Genomic DNA, 14,220 nt, shown 5'->3' with positions numbered 1-14,220 from the left:
GCACAGTTTCACCGTTTTTTTTTTTTTTTTTGTTTTTTTTTTTTTTTTTTTTTTTTTCGGTAGATCTTTTTGTTCCTCTGGATATGGAGATCTGTAGGAAGAAAACCCTCAGTGTGACCTGCAACCCTGTTGAACCATAAACTGTAGTACTGCTCATACTGACACACGCAGATGGATCCTGGCGTGACGTAAGGGGTGGAAAAAACACTTTGTCAGAAACAAAATGGAAACAAAAAATTGCCTTAAGTATAAAGTGCAGAACAGTCAATACATATCACTCAGTTAGGAGGGGGTGGCGTGTTCTCTTGGCTTGTTCACAAGCAGCCAGCAGCAAAATTGTGCCTAAGCTTGATATTTCTTTTTTTAAAAAAAAGAACATTAGTTATGAGATTTTTTATGTAGAACAAATAGCAATGCCTTTTGGTTTTTTTTAGCTTCTTTTGCATATGTTTTGTAAGCAACGAAAAAAATTTTTTTTGTATAAAAACATGTCTTGTACCCTCCGCTTTTCTGCTGCTGTTTCTATAGTTAACGTTGCATCTTTAGGATCAACCAGAATATTAAAATTGTATTAAGAGAGACTGGATATAAAGAGAGGAATTCTCAGATTCGGCTCGGAAAGCCACTAAAAGCGAATGTAGCCACAGTGAGGGAATGTTCTTCCTTGCCTGGCTTGTACCTTCCATGACAAAAAACAAACTCATGTGGTGACTTCACCATCTCTTTGCTTTGGCCACTTCTGATTTGGGAAAAGGAAGTTAAACAGCAAAGTGAGTGGCAGCAGTGCTCCCGCTCCCCCCGGCGGTGACCGAGGTGCTTGGTGAGCTTTGCTTTGTTCCCGGAGATCCCGAGGCCCCACGGGCCCCTGTGGGAGAGGACACGGCCCACGGCAGTTCCAGAGCATCGCCGTGGGGAGGACGAGCTGCTGGGAGAGAGCAGGCCCTGAGTGGAGGAGAACCAAGGCACTGAGGTGCTTCCAGGTGAGCAGAGCAGCAAGGGATGCACAAGGGAAGCGCCTCTTCCCACATCTAGAGCTGCTGGAGGCACTTCCAGGAGCAGCGCTGAACAAAGACCAACTGAACAAAGCTGGAGCACTGGGAAGAGGCAGAGGCAGCTGGAGCACGGCAGCAGCAGTGGGATACAGGGCCAGGAAGCTGGGCAGCAGCAGACCTGAGGACGGCAGGAAAGGAGCAGCAACCTGGCTCACTCCAGCCTCGGCAACGCCACGACCAGCAGCAGGATCCCTTCTTGCAGTGGAGCCACCACCATCAGAAATGCAAAATACTGGCTCGGGGAGAGGGGTGCCTTCACACCCCTCTGTCACCTGCTGTCACATCTCCCAGGCATCCATGGAGGCAAACTGAGCTCAGCACTGTGCTGTGGGATGTGAGTTGGCTCTGTCACCTGCATGTGAGCTCCTCTCTCAGCACTGGGAAGGAGGGCAGCAGGAGGCCCTCTCCTGCACCATGTGCTCCAGCAGCCAAGCTGGGCCAGCCATCCCTTCACTCCAAGGGATTCCCAGTCACTCCAGAGCACTCTGGTGTGCTCAGCAGGAGGAGGATCCCTGGCAGCCCCTCTGGATGCCCCAGAGGTGTGGAGAAAACAAAGAGATGCTGGGCAGTGTTGAGCTGCAGCAACCGGTTTGGAGATGGCCATGCAAAAACATCCATGAGGAATTCACTTTTGTTTCTTCCCTCTCCTTCCCCTTCTGAAACATTTTGTGCCTGGTTCTTCCCAGCTCTGCAGAACCCAGTCAGGCAGCATGGTGCACAGGATGTGGGTGCTGGTCTGGGGGGATGTGGGGAACTCCCCTCTCCCCTGCAGGATCCATCTCTCCCCTGTGCTGCTCCAGCCTGGGCTCCAGGGGAAGCTGTGTTGCTTTGGCACAGGGAAAGGGAGGGACTGGCAAACAGGATTAGGTCCTTTGGCACTTCCCAGCAGCCCCAGGTTTTGGCATAACCTGGTGGTCCTCCGTGCTCCGCTGTGCTTTGTGCTCTGGCAAACCCTGCTGGAAGCACTCAGGGCAGTGCTTATGTCCCACCCACACCTGGGCACTGTGGCCTCAGCCCCTGTGGCAGCTCCAAGCTGAGCCACTCCAAGTGCCAGGGCAGGATGGGACAGTCCCTGCTGCCCCTGGCCCTGCCCTGGGGCTTCCCAACATCCAACCATCGCTCTGAAGCTTTTGGGGTGCTCCTGGCTTTCCCTGGCGTGCTGCTCCCACCCTTCCTTCTGCGTGGTGAGACCTCAGCAGCCCCAGCTCTGTCCCTGGGAAGGCCAGGAAAGCTCAGTGGTTCCAGTAACCCACGTTCTTCTTGCCTTTGTAACAGACACGTTTTAGCCTAATCATCTCGTCAGGTTATGACACTTCCTTCCCTTGGGTTCTTCTTGCTGCTGAAGCAGTGGGCAGGGAGATGGATGAGGTTTTCCTCCATGTGTGACAGCCTTGACTCCCATTCATGCTCTGGAGTGCAAATTGGAGGGCTCAGCAGCTGCTTTTTGTTTCATCCATGAGAGTTCCTCCTCCACTGGTGAGACAGTGTTGGAGCTGCAAAGTACCTACTGCTCAGGGGCTGGGGCTCGCTCAGTGCCCCTGTCCCAGGGCCAGGAGGGATGGAGCAGTGTCCCAGCCCTGGAAAGATTGAAACCCTACAAAAATATTTAAAAGTTCACAAATCCTTTGATTCTGCCCCAAGAATTGGAGGTGGCAGTCATGGACAACTGGACTTACAGAGACTAGTCAAGAAAAATCCATAAATTGAACAAAATTGGAAGTCTGAGAAGATGTATGAGTTGTTCACAAACTTGCCGAACTTCTTCATCCCCTCTGAGTCCTGCAGGCCAGGGAGTAGTCCTGATGAGCCAGAGTCTTTCTCACCATCCCTGAATCCCCAGGCCTTGCAACAAAAAATGGGGCTTTTCAGCTGCATTTCAGTGGTTTAAGATGTTACTTGGACAGCAAATCCAGCCAACTTCCTTCCGTGGCAAGGCTTGGGTGAAGATCCTTGAGCATAAGCCCTCAGAGCCAAGGTTTGGAGATGTCATCTCAAAAGCACAGTGTAAGGGGTGGCAGTGCTGTCCCTGGAGTTGCCTCGATGGCGCAGGGTGACAGCTTTGTGTCAGCCCAGTTTGGCCTCAGTGACATCTCTGTTTTCCAGGTGCTCAAGGAGCAATTGGGAAGAGCAGCAAGGAAAAATTCTTTTGTCTTGTCAGTGTTTGGCTCAGTGTGAACATAGTGCCTGTAACCTGTCAGGGGAAGTGGCTTTTCTAAAAACAATTGCTGCCATGTGCTGCCCCCAAATGCCACCAGCCCAGCCGTGAAATGTCACCCTGTAGCAAGAAAACTCTTGTCTTTAGGTGTTGTGGTCAGTGAGGGCCAGGTCTGCACCCTCCCCAGCCCACAGCTCTGCTCCATTCCACTTGGGATCTTACAGAACCCCAGACCTGCTCCTCTGCCCGTCTGCGTGTCCCCCACACCAGGAGAGGTGTCACGGGTGGGCATAAGGTGCCATTTATTCCATCTTCTCCTTCCTCTCTCAGCCTTTGCTCTCATGGCTGCTCCTGGGGACACGTGCCCTCATCTTTGGGGCAACTGAGCCCCCCAAAGCTTCCTTCATCAGACAGGGAGGCTGTCTTCCCTTCTGTGCAGCTTCTGGTTCCTCTTTCCCCAAGCTGCATCCCAGTGAAGCAGCAGAAGTGGGACACTGCCATGGGACATTTCTTGTGTCCCCAGCCCAGGGGCCTCTTCTTGCCCCACTCAGCCAGCCCCCTGCCTCCCTGCACACAAGCTGTTCATGCCACAGGACTGAGAGTGTCTGGAATCCAGTCTATGAACAGTGTAATTGCAGATTTTTGTTTTCTCCCTTTTCACCTGCTTTTTCCCCAGAGCAAAGCAGCTGCAGCCTCTCATGGGTTGGTGCTCAGGCAGTGGTGGCAGCCTGGCTGCTCCTGCTCACAGCTCAGGGAGCAGAATTCCAGCTGCTTGGCAAACACCCATGACCCCCCATTAGATCTACTCACAGCCCCAGCCAGCATCTCTCGGGCTCTCTGCTCCTCTCTCACACCTCTCACAGAGGTGTGTTGGCAGCAAGGATGCAATCAAGCTGTGGTTTCCTCAGGAGGCTGTAATTCCAGAGTCAGTGCAGAAACTGCTTTCTAAGGTCCTTTGTGTCCCCACTGAAGCCAGCAGAGCCTTTGGCCCCTTGCTGGGTGATTCCAGCTGTGGGGGCTCAAGAAACAGGAGGCTTTGGAACCCCCACTCCCCTTCACCCCTTGAGCTTTGCTGCCAGCTTTGGGCCCAAGTGGAACCCAAGTTCCTCTTGCAGGCCCTGCTGTGCTTTAGTGGGAAGCCTGGGCCAGCTTTAGTTCCATCCCTGGGCTTTGGAAGGTGAAGCAAAGCTGGGGATGGAGCTGGGCCAGAACAAGCCTGCAGTGCTGGCTAACCTAGAGCAAGCCCTGGCCACTGGACTCCTCCGTTCTGCCCGACACCAGCAATAGCAGGGCCTGTTTTCTGTCCCCGAGCTTGCACAAGGTCTTTTCCCTGTTAAAAATCCTATGCAAATCTTATCCCTCTTCCCTCTCCCAGGGCTCTGCAGATCCCAGCTGTTCTCTCTGCTCTTGTCCATGATTGCTCCTGAGTTCCTGCTCCCTGCTGCCCTCAGGGTCTGGCTTCATTCCTGGCAGCTCTAAAAGCATTTTGAGACTTGCACCCTGGAGCTGGGAGAGGACAGATGAGACTGTAGAAACACCCAGCTCATACTGGGCACTGAATTGGAGAGGGCAAGGCCTGGTCCTGGGGCTCCTGCACGCACCCTTCACCCTCCTGTGCCTTCTGCTCAAAGCTGGTGGGGCTCTGCCAGCATCCTTCATCCTCTCAGCCCTCTGAAAGGAGAAGTTCTGTTCCACCTTGTTGCTTCCCAGACTGCCCTGTTCTAACAGCTGAGCCTCAGGCTTGGCTGGGGCTGCTTTTCCTTCAGCTGCTTCCCCTTCCTCCCGTGCTCCCCAGTCTCTCCAGGCAGCATCTCTGGGCTGTTTCCCTTTGCAGAGGGGCAGCCCATGCCAGCAGCTCCCCATCAGCTGGGGTGCAGGCAGGATGATTGGGTGCTGCCTGTGTCCCACAGCACAGCTGCCTCTCCCTGCCCTTGGGGCAGGTGTCGGGGCACCTGGTGCTCTGTACTTTGATTTCCAGGCCAATTCAGCCCTTCTGCAGAGCCAGCACTGCTGTGCCTCGGCCTGCAGGACTTCCACGGGGAGGTGGGCTCTGCTTAGGAGGGTGGTGCAGGCTCCACATGACCTGCCAAAAACCTGTGTGTCCACTTGCAGCCAGCTCAGGGCCAAGGGCAGTCCTGTTGCGGGTCTCCACACTGGTATCTCTGTTCCCCTGGTTTTGTACCCCTCCTGCCCCTCAGGGCTCTCCATTCCCACCCTGGCCCAGCCAAGGAGGGTGGAGGGTGAGGCTGTAGCGCTCACCCCGGGACATCTCAGCTCAGCGTGGCTGCAGCACCAGCTCGGGGGAGCAAAAGGGTTTCTGCTTCCAAAGGGGGTGTGCTGGTACCAAGGCCTTTTGCCAGAGAGCATCCCCGTGCCCTGCATCCCTGGGCTGTGCTCCACGGCTCTGTGGAGCTCCTGGAGGCAGTGACCTGGGAACACCGCGGGTCCCCCTTCCCACGGCCACATCTTCCCAAATCACTTGAACCCACCAGCTTTTTGGCAAACCTTGTAACATGGAGCCACTGGGGAGGGAAGGAGCCATGAGGAGCCACACACCAGCCACAGTTCATGTGCCAGGAGAGGGGAAAGAGGCACCTGCTGAGGCAGGACGGGGAGGATCCCGACCCCACAGGTGGGAATGACCCGTTGGGTGCCGAGGGCTGCAGCTCTCTGGGGAAACAAAGCATTCCTGGGATGTTCTGTCTCTATATTTTTGTAGGAATGGGGGGTGGGAGAGCAGATGGGAGATGCCTGCGGAAGTTGTTTATTTTTAACCCTGTAGAAAGTTTTGGGTTGTTTTTGGTTTTTGGCCTTTAAAATAAAAAATGGTCCTTGCTTTTGATGTTTATGCTGCCTACCTGTAAATCCAGATGTACTTAAGTGGCTGAAATCCTTGTTCTTAAATCAGATACACATTATAGTTTTGAACTATATATATAGTAAATATATATATATATATGCCTAACCCAGCAAAAAAAAAAATAAAAATAAAGTATTTGGGGGTGGGAAATGCATTGCTCTTTGAAATGAATCACAATTGGGGGATGAAATTGTGTTTCTGAGTGCCTCAAGATATGAATTGTTTTCATTTTTTTAAATATTTATACAAGTGTCAAAACAGCTGGCTGGATTATTTGGAATTTTTAAATAATCCTAACTTTTTTAAAGTAGATTTTGAGAACTGTCCTGTATATAACAGTAATGTAGCAATAAATGTGACATTTTATAACAATATTACTTTTTTTATCCCTATGTGTGTCCTTCAGATAATGTATCCCTAGGAATTAGAAGTTGGAATAAAGGCTATGCCTTGTACTAAAAAAAATCAAAAAAATTAACAAAAACACCAGACAGGTTTTCAGACACTTGCTCTGGGTGTGGATTCTGCCCCCTGCATCACTGTTGTTTCCTCACCTCTGCCCCTGGGGAGCACCCACAAGTGGGAAATCCACTTAAATGCCCCGTGCCCATCCAGGAGCCCAGCACAGACTGGTGATGGAAGAAATTCATCAAATCATAGTCGTTGAGGTTGAAAAAGACCTTTAAGATCATCCAGTCCAATTGTCAATTCGGCACTAACCCCTGCCCTAACCACCACATTCGTTGTTTGAACATTTCCAGGGATGGTGACTTCTACCCCAGTACCTGTTCCAGTACCTGACAGCCCTCTCTGTGAAGAAACTTTAACTAATATCCAACCAAAACCTTCCCTGGCACAACTTGGGGCCCTTTCCTCTGGTCCTGTCCCTTGTTCCCTGGGAACAGAGCCTGCCCCCCACCTGGTGCCATCCTCCTGCCCTTCAGGCTCCAAGTCCCTCAGGCCTTTCACAGAATTACAGCTTGATTTGGGTTCAAAAGGACCACAAAGCCCATCTCATTCCACTCGCTCCACAAGTAGGGACACCTTCCACTGGACCACAAGCCCCATCCAGCCTGGCCTTGGACACTTCCACAGAGACAAAGCACCTGCCTGGAAGCAGCCTTCCTTCCCAGGTTTGCTGCCTGTGTTTTCACTGTGCTGCTCTGGCTCAAGGCTTGTCCTCACAGAGCAGGACAAAGTCCAGACTAACTGAGAAGTGACTCTGGCACTGGTTGGTTAAATCTCTCTGAGCCTTGGGTGCCTTCTCTCAGCAGTGAGCTAGCTCTGCCCTTCCCAAGCTGCTCTGGGTGACAGTCCTTCCTTAGATTCCATCATAAAATAACAGAATCATTAAGACTGGGAAAGACTTTGAAGATCACCCAGTCTAATCATTAATGCAGCAGCACTGCCATGTTCACCACTAAAAATGTCCTCAAGAGCCACATCCACACATTTTGGGAATGCTTCTAGGGATGGTGACTCCACCATTGCCCTGGGCAGTCTGTGCCAGCGGGTTAAAACTCAGATCCAGATGAGAGAGAAGTGTGTGCTTGGGAGCTGCCTGGAAGATGGATGCTCAACAAATGCCCAAAGTGCAGCATAATAAAAGCAGGCAAGTGCCAGTGTCCAGAGCAGGCTTGGGCTGGGAGAGCTGGTAAGGACAGGAACAAGGAGCAGCACAAAGGAGTTGCTGAACCATCCAGCTTCCCAAGATCTGAGCAGTGGCCACCAAGTGAGGCAGAGCTGGAAGCTCCTGCCAGCACTTCCTCCCTGGAGATGAGTCACTATCAGCTGGAGATGAGCTGCGATGAGACTACCAGCCCCTGTGGGCAAGCATCATGTCATGCTCCCACTGCCAGACAATCACAGAATCACGGAATGCTTTGGGTTCTAAAGGACCTTGAAGCTCATCCTATGGGCAGGGACCCCTCGTACAATCCCAGAGTGCTCCAAGCCCGGTCCAGCCTGGGATACCCCAGCTGCTCCGGGCTATCTGTTCCAGTGTTCTTCCTAAATGTTCACAGGAGGCTGAGCAGGCTCCAAGCAGAGACCAGGGAACATCATTGAATTGATGGTGATTTTATGTCCCTCTCCTGAAAAACCTGGCTGGAAACTCCCTCTCCTGTTGGGGAAGGCTGAGTGTCCCCGGGTTTGCAGAGGCGCTGCTGGGCTCTGGGGAAACGCTTTGGGAAGAGGGCACTGCCCCCGGGACAAGAGGCTGAGCAGCTGTCCCAGCTCAGCGCGGGCACACTGCCACCACCCCTCAGGGCCCGTGTGCCCTCTGCAGCTTGGGGAAATCCTGTCCCCTCAGGGCTCACCTCAGGGCTCGTGCTCCCTCTCTGGTGTGAAGACAGGCCTCATGTCCCCTCTCCAGTGCAGGGGCAGCCTGTTCCCTCAGGGCAGCTGCTGCCCTCTCCTGGCTGTGGGGACAGCCCATCCTCTCGGCCCGTGTCCCCTCAGGGCCCGTGTCCTCAGGGCTGGTGTCAGGGCTCTTGTCCCTTCAGGGCTCGTGTCCCCTCTCCAGTGTGGGGACAGCCCGTCCCCTCGGCCCGTGTCCCCTCAAGGGGTCGTGTCCCCTCAGGGTTCGCATCTCTTCTCCAGTACAGAGACAAGCCCGATCCCTCGGCTCCTGTCGCCTCAGTCCCCGTATCCCCTCAGGGCCCCCGTGCCCCTTCCCCACACGCGCGGGCACCGCCCCGGCCCCGCCCCGCTCCCGGCCCCGCCCCGCTCCCGGCCCCGCCCAGCTCCCGGCCCCGCCCAGCTCCCGGCCCCGCCCCGCTCCCGGCCCCGCCCCGCTCCCGGCCCCGCCCCGCTCCCGGCCCCGCCCAGCTCCCGGCCCCGCCCCGCGCCCGGCCCGGCCCCGCCCCGCTGAGCCCCGCCCCGCTCCCGGCCCCGCCCCGCTCCCGGCCCCGCCCCGCTGAGCCCCGCCCCGCTGTCGCTCCGCCCCGGCCCCGCCCCATTGAGCCCGGCCGCGGCCCCGCCCCTTTGAGCCCCCGCATGCTCAGAGCGGTCCCACCGCCGCGCCGGCGCTCGGGGTCACTTTGAGGCGGCGCCATCGCCATGTTGAGTCAACTGCTGGGCCCGCGCTACGCGCAACTGCTGCAGACCTGGTGAGGAGAGACCGCGCTGCCCACCCGGCCCTGGGGCTGCCTGGGCCTGCCCGCTTCGACCCGGGGCTGTCTGTCCTCTCTGACCCGAGCTCATACGCTCCAACCCGGGTTTGCTCCAACTCTCTGCCTGCCCTGGCCCCGGGTTTGCCCGCTTCGACGCGGGCTTTCTCTCCGCTCCGACCCGGGCTCTGCTCGCCCGGCCCGGCCCGGCTCTGTGTGCCAGGCCCGGCTCTGTGTGCCAGGCCCGGCTCTGTGTGCCCGGCCCGGCCCGGCTCCGTGTGCCCGGCCCGGCTCCGTGTGCCCGGCCCGGCCCGGCTCCGTGTGCCCGGCCCGGCCCGGCTCCGTGTGCCCGGCCCGGCCCGGCTCCGTGTGCCCGGCCCGGCCCGGCTCCGTGTGCCCGGCCCGGCCCGGCTCCGTGTGCCCGGCCCGGCCCGGCTCCGTGTGCCCGGCCCGGCCCGGCTCCGTGTGCCCGGCCCGGCCCGGCTCCGTGTGCCCGGCCCGGCCCGGCTCCGTGTGCCCGGCCCGGCCCGGCTCCGTGTGCCCGGCCCGGCCCGGCTCCGTGTGCCCGGCCCGGCTCTGTCTGCCCGGCCCGGCTCCGTGTGCCCGGCCCGGCTCTGTCTGCCCGGCCCGGCTCCGTGTGCCCGGCCCGGCTCTGTGTGCCCGGCCCGGCCCGGCTCCGTGTGCCCGGCCCGGCCCGGCCCGGCTCTGTGTGCCCGGCCCGGCTCCGTGTGCCCGGCCCGGCTCCGTGTGCCCGGCCCGGCTCCGTGTGCCCGGCCCGGCTCCGTGTGCCCGGCCCGGCTCCGTGTGCCCGGCCCGGCTCTGTCTGCCCGGCCCGGCTCCGTGTGCCCGGCCCGGCTCCGTGTGCCCGGCTCTGTGTGCCATTCCCGGCTCTGTGTGCCCGGCCGGGGCCCCGCGCTCCCCTCACGGCGTTCCCCGGGCACGGCCCCGCACTCAGCGCGCACTGTGGGAGGCTGAAGGTGCCGACCGCTTCCCGAAGCCCTGCCCGAGGCCTCCCCGTTCGCTCCAGGCTCTGTGAGGGTCGCTGGGGGCGGCCCTGGGGCGCGGAGCAGCGCTCGGCCCGGGGCCGCGGAGCCGGGGAAAGGCTGCGGCCCGCCCGGCGCTGGCTGTGCTTCACATATATGAATACAGCAGTGCCCGTGGGTGCCCTTTGCGGGGCTGTGGGAGGCAAAACGAGGTGTTCGGCGGGGCAGAATCGACGGGATGTGTCCGCAGCAGTGTATGGAGGGTGTCTTCTCTTTGTTGAGTAGTACTATTTTTAAGTAAAAGACTACGACCTTGTTCCTGTCAAATATCGTGGCTGCCCTGAGAACTAATACTGTTCCATATCTGTGAGGTTGTTTCAGATTTCTGTGTCCAGTTTGGGCACCACAAGATCAGAAGGATCCAAAGCTGTTGGAGAGTGTCCAAAGGAGGGACACGGAGCTGGGGAAGGGTCTGAGGAGAGGCTGAGGGCACTTGGCTCGTCCAGCTGGAGCAGAGGAGACTGAGGGGAGGCTCCTCGGGGGCTGCAGCTCCTCCTGAGGGGAGGCGGAGGGGCAGGGGCTGAGCTCTGCTCTGGGACAGGGACAGGAGCCCAGGAAGGGCTGGAGCTGTGCCAGGGCTGGGCTGGAGCTCAGGGAAAGGTTCTTCCCCCCGAGGGTGCTGGGGCACTGCCCAGGCTCCCCAGGGAATGGTCCCAGCCCCAGGGTGCCAGAGCTCCAGGAGGGTTTGGACAAGGCTCTCAGGGATGCTCAGGGTGGGATTGTTGGGTGTCTGGGCAGGGACAGAAGTGGGACTGAATCATCCCTGTGGGTCTCTTCCAGCTCAGGGTATTTCTGAGGTACCTCAGCCATGAGCATCTGCCAAGGCCTTTCACAGTGGTAATTTGTTATGTACCTGGGTGTGTGTCTCTTCTTTAGGACCCCCACCCTTGTGACATGGGGTGGTGTGGCTGGTGTCGGTGTGATCTGGGCCACAGACTGGAAGCTGGTCTTGCAGTATGTTCCCTACATCGGTGGCAAGTACAAAACTGAAGACTGAGCTTCCCTCTAATGGTGAGTTCTGTTTGTGCATCTCTTGGCTTAATCAATAGAATTATAAAATCACAGAATACCAGATGGGTTTGGGTTGGAAGGTCCCTAAAGCTCATCCTTCTCACTCTCTGCCATGAGCAAGGACACCTTCCATTCCCAGGTTGCCCCAAGCCCTGTCCAGGAGTACCTGGCCTGGAGCTGTAAGACAATAACCCTGTGTTGGTGTGACAGGACATGTTTCCTCTTTGCCTCCGGCACAATTTTTATTTTTTTTTAATGGACTTTCACAGAGCACCAGAAGGATGAAAGATTCATTAGAATATGTTTTTCAAGTGATTATTTTGCAAGCAGCGGGTTTCCCACAACACAATGTGGTTCTTAAGAGGTCAAATCATGTTAATTTGGAACTTTTGATGTAGTTGCTTACTTCTGTTCCTGAGCAGAAGGGCTACAAGCTCAGAACTAGGTTTGTGACTAGGCAAATTCAGCCTCCTTTCTGCTCCTTGTAACTGGTATTAAAAGTAAATTGAATTTTTGGAGCTGGTTATTGTGTTCCATTAATTCCTTGAAAGATCCGCTTTCTCAAAGTTTTGGTTATTTCCCTTCTTTAAATGCATATCAGAAGTGCTGTTCTGAATGTTCTGAAACTGGAGCAGCAATTCCTAAATTCCTAAAGCTCAAGCAGCAATTAGACATCCTTCTGTTGGGGCTGTGACTGCATATTCTTTCTAGTAGGCAGGCTTTGGATTTCTTTAGTACTTGCTGCAGATAGAAGGGAGTCAGGAAGATTTTTCAGTTTATTAAAGGATGCTAATTAAAGGGAAAAAGGGAAATTCCCATTAAAGGGGAAAGTCTGAGTCCAGAGAAAGCTTTGTCCACCTCAGTGTTTTTCTTCTGGCCAGAATAACTGCTACATCTAAATGTTGATTAATGAAAGTGAGCTAGCTGTGCTCCAGCTACACAGTATTTCGTAGGGAAGTCAGTCAGTTTGGAAAGCACAGACAGAACTTTTTAAGGTTTTTTAGCAATAATTATTGCAGTTGAAATGATTTACTGTTTGCAAACTCAGTATTGCACAGATCCTTCTGTAATTAAGAGAGGAATGAAACTTGTCTTGGAAGTTAGCTGAACTGGAGGCATTTTGGGTCACTGTGACGTTTACAGACAAGTCACAGAACCATAAAATCACAAAATGGTTTGGGTGGGAAGGGTCCTTAAAGCCCATTAAGTTCCACCCCTGCCGTGGGCAGAGACACCTTTCCCTATCCCAGGGTGCTCCAAGCCCCATCTGACCTGGATGGAGGAAAGTTTTCGAGTGGAAAAACTCTCAAGTTATGTGGAGGGAATTATATTATCTTCGAAGGTCTTTCCTTCCTTAAAAATTGTCAGTAGTAGGAACACAGCTCTATTCCTGAGCCAACAATGTCTGTGTTACCCATTTTGAAATAAGAGCTTTGTGTGTCAGTCATCTGTAAAGAGGAGCAGAGAACGGGGATGTGTCTGTGGTGGCCTGTGCTCCCTTCCAAAGGGACTCCAGGCCTGCACACCTGCACTTGGGTCAGCTCCTGTACCAGAAAATTCCTGCCTGGATATAGAGGGTTTTGAAATCTCCCATGTTAGCTGCTGGGGCACTGTGCAGGAAGCTCTGCTTAACTCTGTGTTTGTTGTGCTCTGTGTTTGTTGCAGGGTCGTTATTGCTGGAGAGTGTTTGGAGCCATCCGTCCGCTGAGACCCTGCTGGGGGTGACCCTGAAATGCCCAATACAGATTCTGCAACAAGCTGTGATCTGTCTGTCTGTCTCTCCAATGAGCAGCTGTGAGCAAATTCACTGACCACTTCCTCTGAGCACTTTCCCAGCACATCTTGCCTTGATGGGAGTAACTTATAAACCTGGTGTACAAAATAAACCAAGTGAATGATTTTGGGGGTGGTTGGGTTTTGGGGGATTTGTGTGTGTGTGCATTACCTTCTTAGTCCACATTCTTAAGACCAGACTCCTGGTTTGGTTTTTACAGAATCATGGAGTCACAGACTGGTTTGGGTTGGAGTGCTTGGCACTATCCCAGGTTGCTCCAAGCCCTGTCCAGCCTGGCCTTGGAAACTTCCAGGGATCCAGGGGCAGCCACAACTTCTCTGGACACCATGTTATGTCTTCAGCTTGTTGGACTGTGTGTCCTAAGGCAGGTCTGCCATGTATTTGTCTTTTTTTCCTGTGCAGGTTTCTTGGGAATCAACCACTGGCTACTAGAATACTGGGTTTGATTATTTATTTATATCAATTACAGCTCTTGAGCTGCTCTTAGGTATGTGTTGATTTTAGGCTTACCATTGCTGGATCATTATGGCCTCATGGATACAGTTAACTTTTCACAGCCAATATTGTAGTGTTTCATGATAACAGATTCCTGAAATTTAGTTTAAAAAATGATTTGGGGGTTTTGACATCAATTCGTGGACCCCTTAAATGATCTATTTTTTCTTAGCTTTTCTGGCTTAAATCTAGGGACTTGAAGAAGGCAGGCCCCAAATCCTGAGTGTCTTTCTTTGTACCAGGACGAAAACCAGAGGTTCAGAGAGCTGCTCAGTTCTTAATTTGGGGTTTGAGTAGTAAAAGGATCTGTATTCTTAATCCATAGATCTATTTATTTGTGAAGTTAAATCGGTGATAAAACAACCCCCAAACACAACCCTTTACATGAGCATTTTTAGCTGTTTGAAAAAGGAAGGAGGAGGATTATTTTGCTCAGGGTCTCTGCCACTCAGCCACAGATGACTCAGACTCGAGGGGAAAAGTTCATCCCTTTTCACAAAGACCAGAATTTACAAACAAATGTCCTCTGTGTGAGAACAGTTTTCTCTCTGCTTAGTGCCCAGTTTAATCTTACTAGAATGTTTGGCTGTAATGCAAGGTTTGAATCTCTTTAGGGGAAAATCCCGGTTGTAGCTGTGCTGCCTGTGTCACTGTCAGGGCTGTGTCACCCTCAGGGATGTTTCTACAGAAAACTGCTGG

At 54.4% G+C, this 14,220-nt stretch overlaps 2 protein-coding genes across 12 annotated transcripts in view; both read left to right on the top strand.

Moving 5' to 3' along the window:
- TCF3 (transcription factor 3) overlaps positions 1–6,441 on the top strand; it is an 83,624-nt gene extending 77,183 nt beyond the window's left edge. For 10 of the 11 annotated variants that reach the window (XM_066336114.1, XM_066336104.1, XM_066336105.1 and 7 more), the window contains one exon: positions 64–6,441. The gene's annotated coding sequence lies outside the window, so the exon portion shown is untranslated. The remainder of the gene's footprint in view (positions 1–63) is intronic. The other variant, XR_010745410.1, reaches the window with a different exon arrangement.
- A 2,639-nt stretch (positions 6,442–9,080) lies between these two features.
- On the top strand, positions 9,081–13,130 carry UQCR11 (ubiquinol-cytochrome c reductase, complex III subunit XI). Its single transcript, XM_066336370.1, has 3 exons — positions 9,081–9,177; positions 11,097–11,231; positions 12,897–13,130. Exons 1-2 carry the CDS (start codon positions 9,128–9,130, stop codon positions 11,215–11,217), a joined length of 171 nt encoding a protein of 56 aa, XP_066192467.1. The 5' UTR covers positions 9,081–9,127; the 3' UTR covers positions 11,218–11,231; positions 12,897–13,130.
- The last annotated feature ends 1,090 nt before the right edge of the window (positions 13,131–14,220 follow it).

The sequence above is a fragment of the Sylvia atricapilla genome, chromosome 26, assembly GCF_009819655.1.
Source record: "Sylvia atricapilla isolate bSylAtr1 chromosome 26, bSylAtr1.pri, whole genome shotgun sequence".
NCBI classification, from domain to species: domain Eukaryota; kingdom Metazoa; phylum Chordata; class Aves; order Passeriformes; family Sylviidae; genus Sylvia; species Sylvia atricapilla.
This window is presented reverse-complemented; position numbering and strand designations above follow the sequence as displayed.

Bases quoted from the DNA above. Each gene is read 5' to 3' on its own strand.
- UQCR11 (XM_066336370.1), top strand. From the start codon at position 9,128: ATGTTGAGTCAACTGCTGGGCCCGCGCTACGCGCAACTGCTGCAGACC. The intron at 9,178-11,096 runs GTGAGGAGAGAC...TCTCTTCTTTAG, and splicing joins GCGCAACTGCTGCAGACCTG to GACCCCCACCCTTGTGACAT.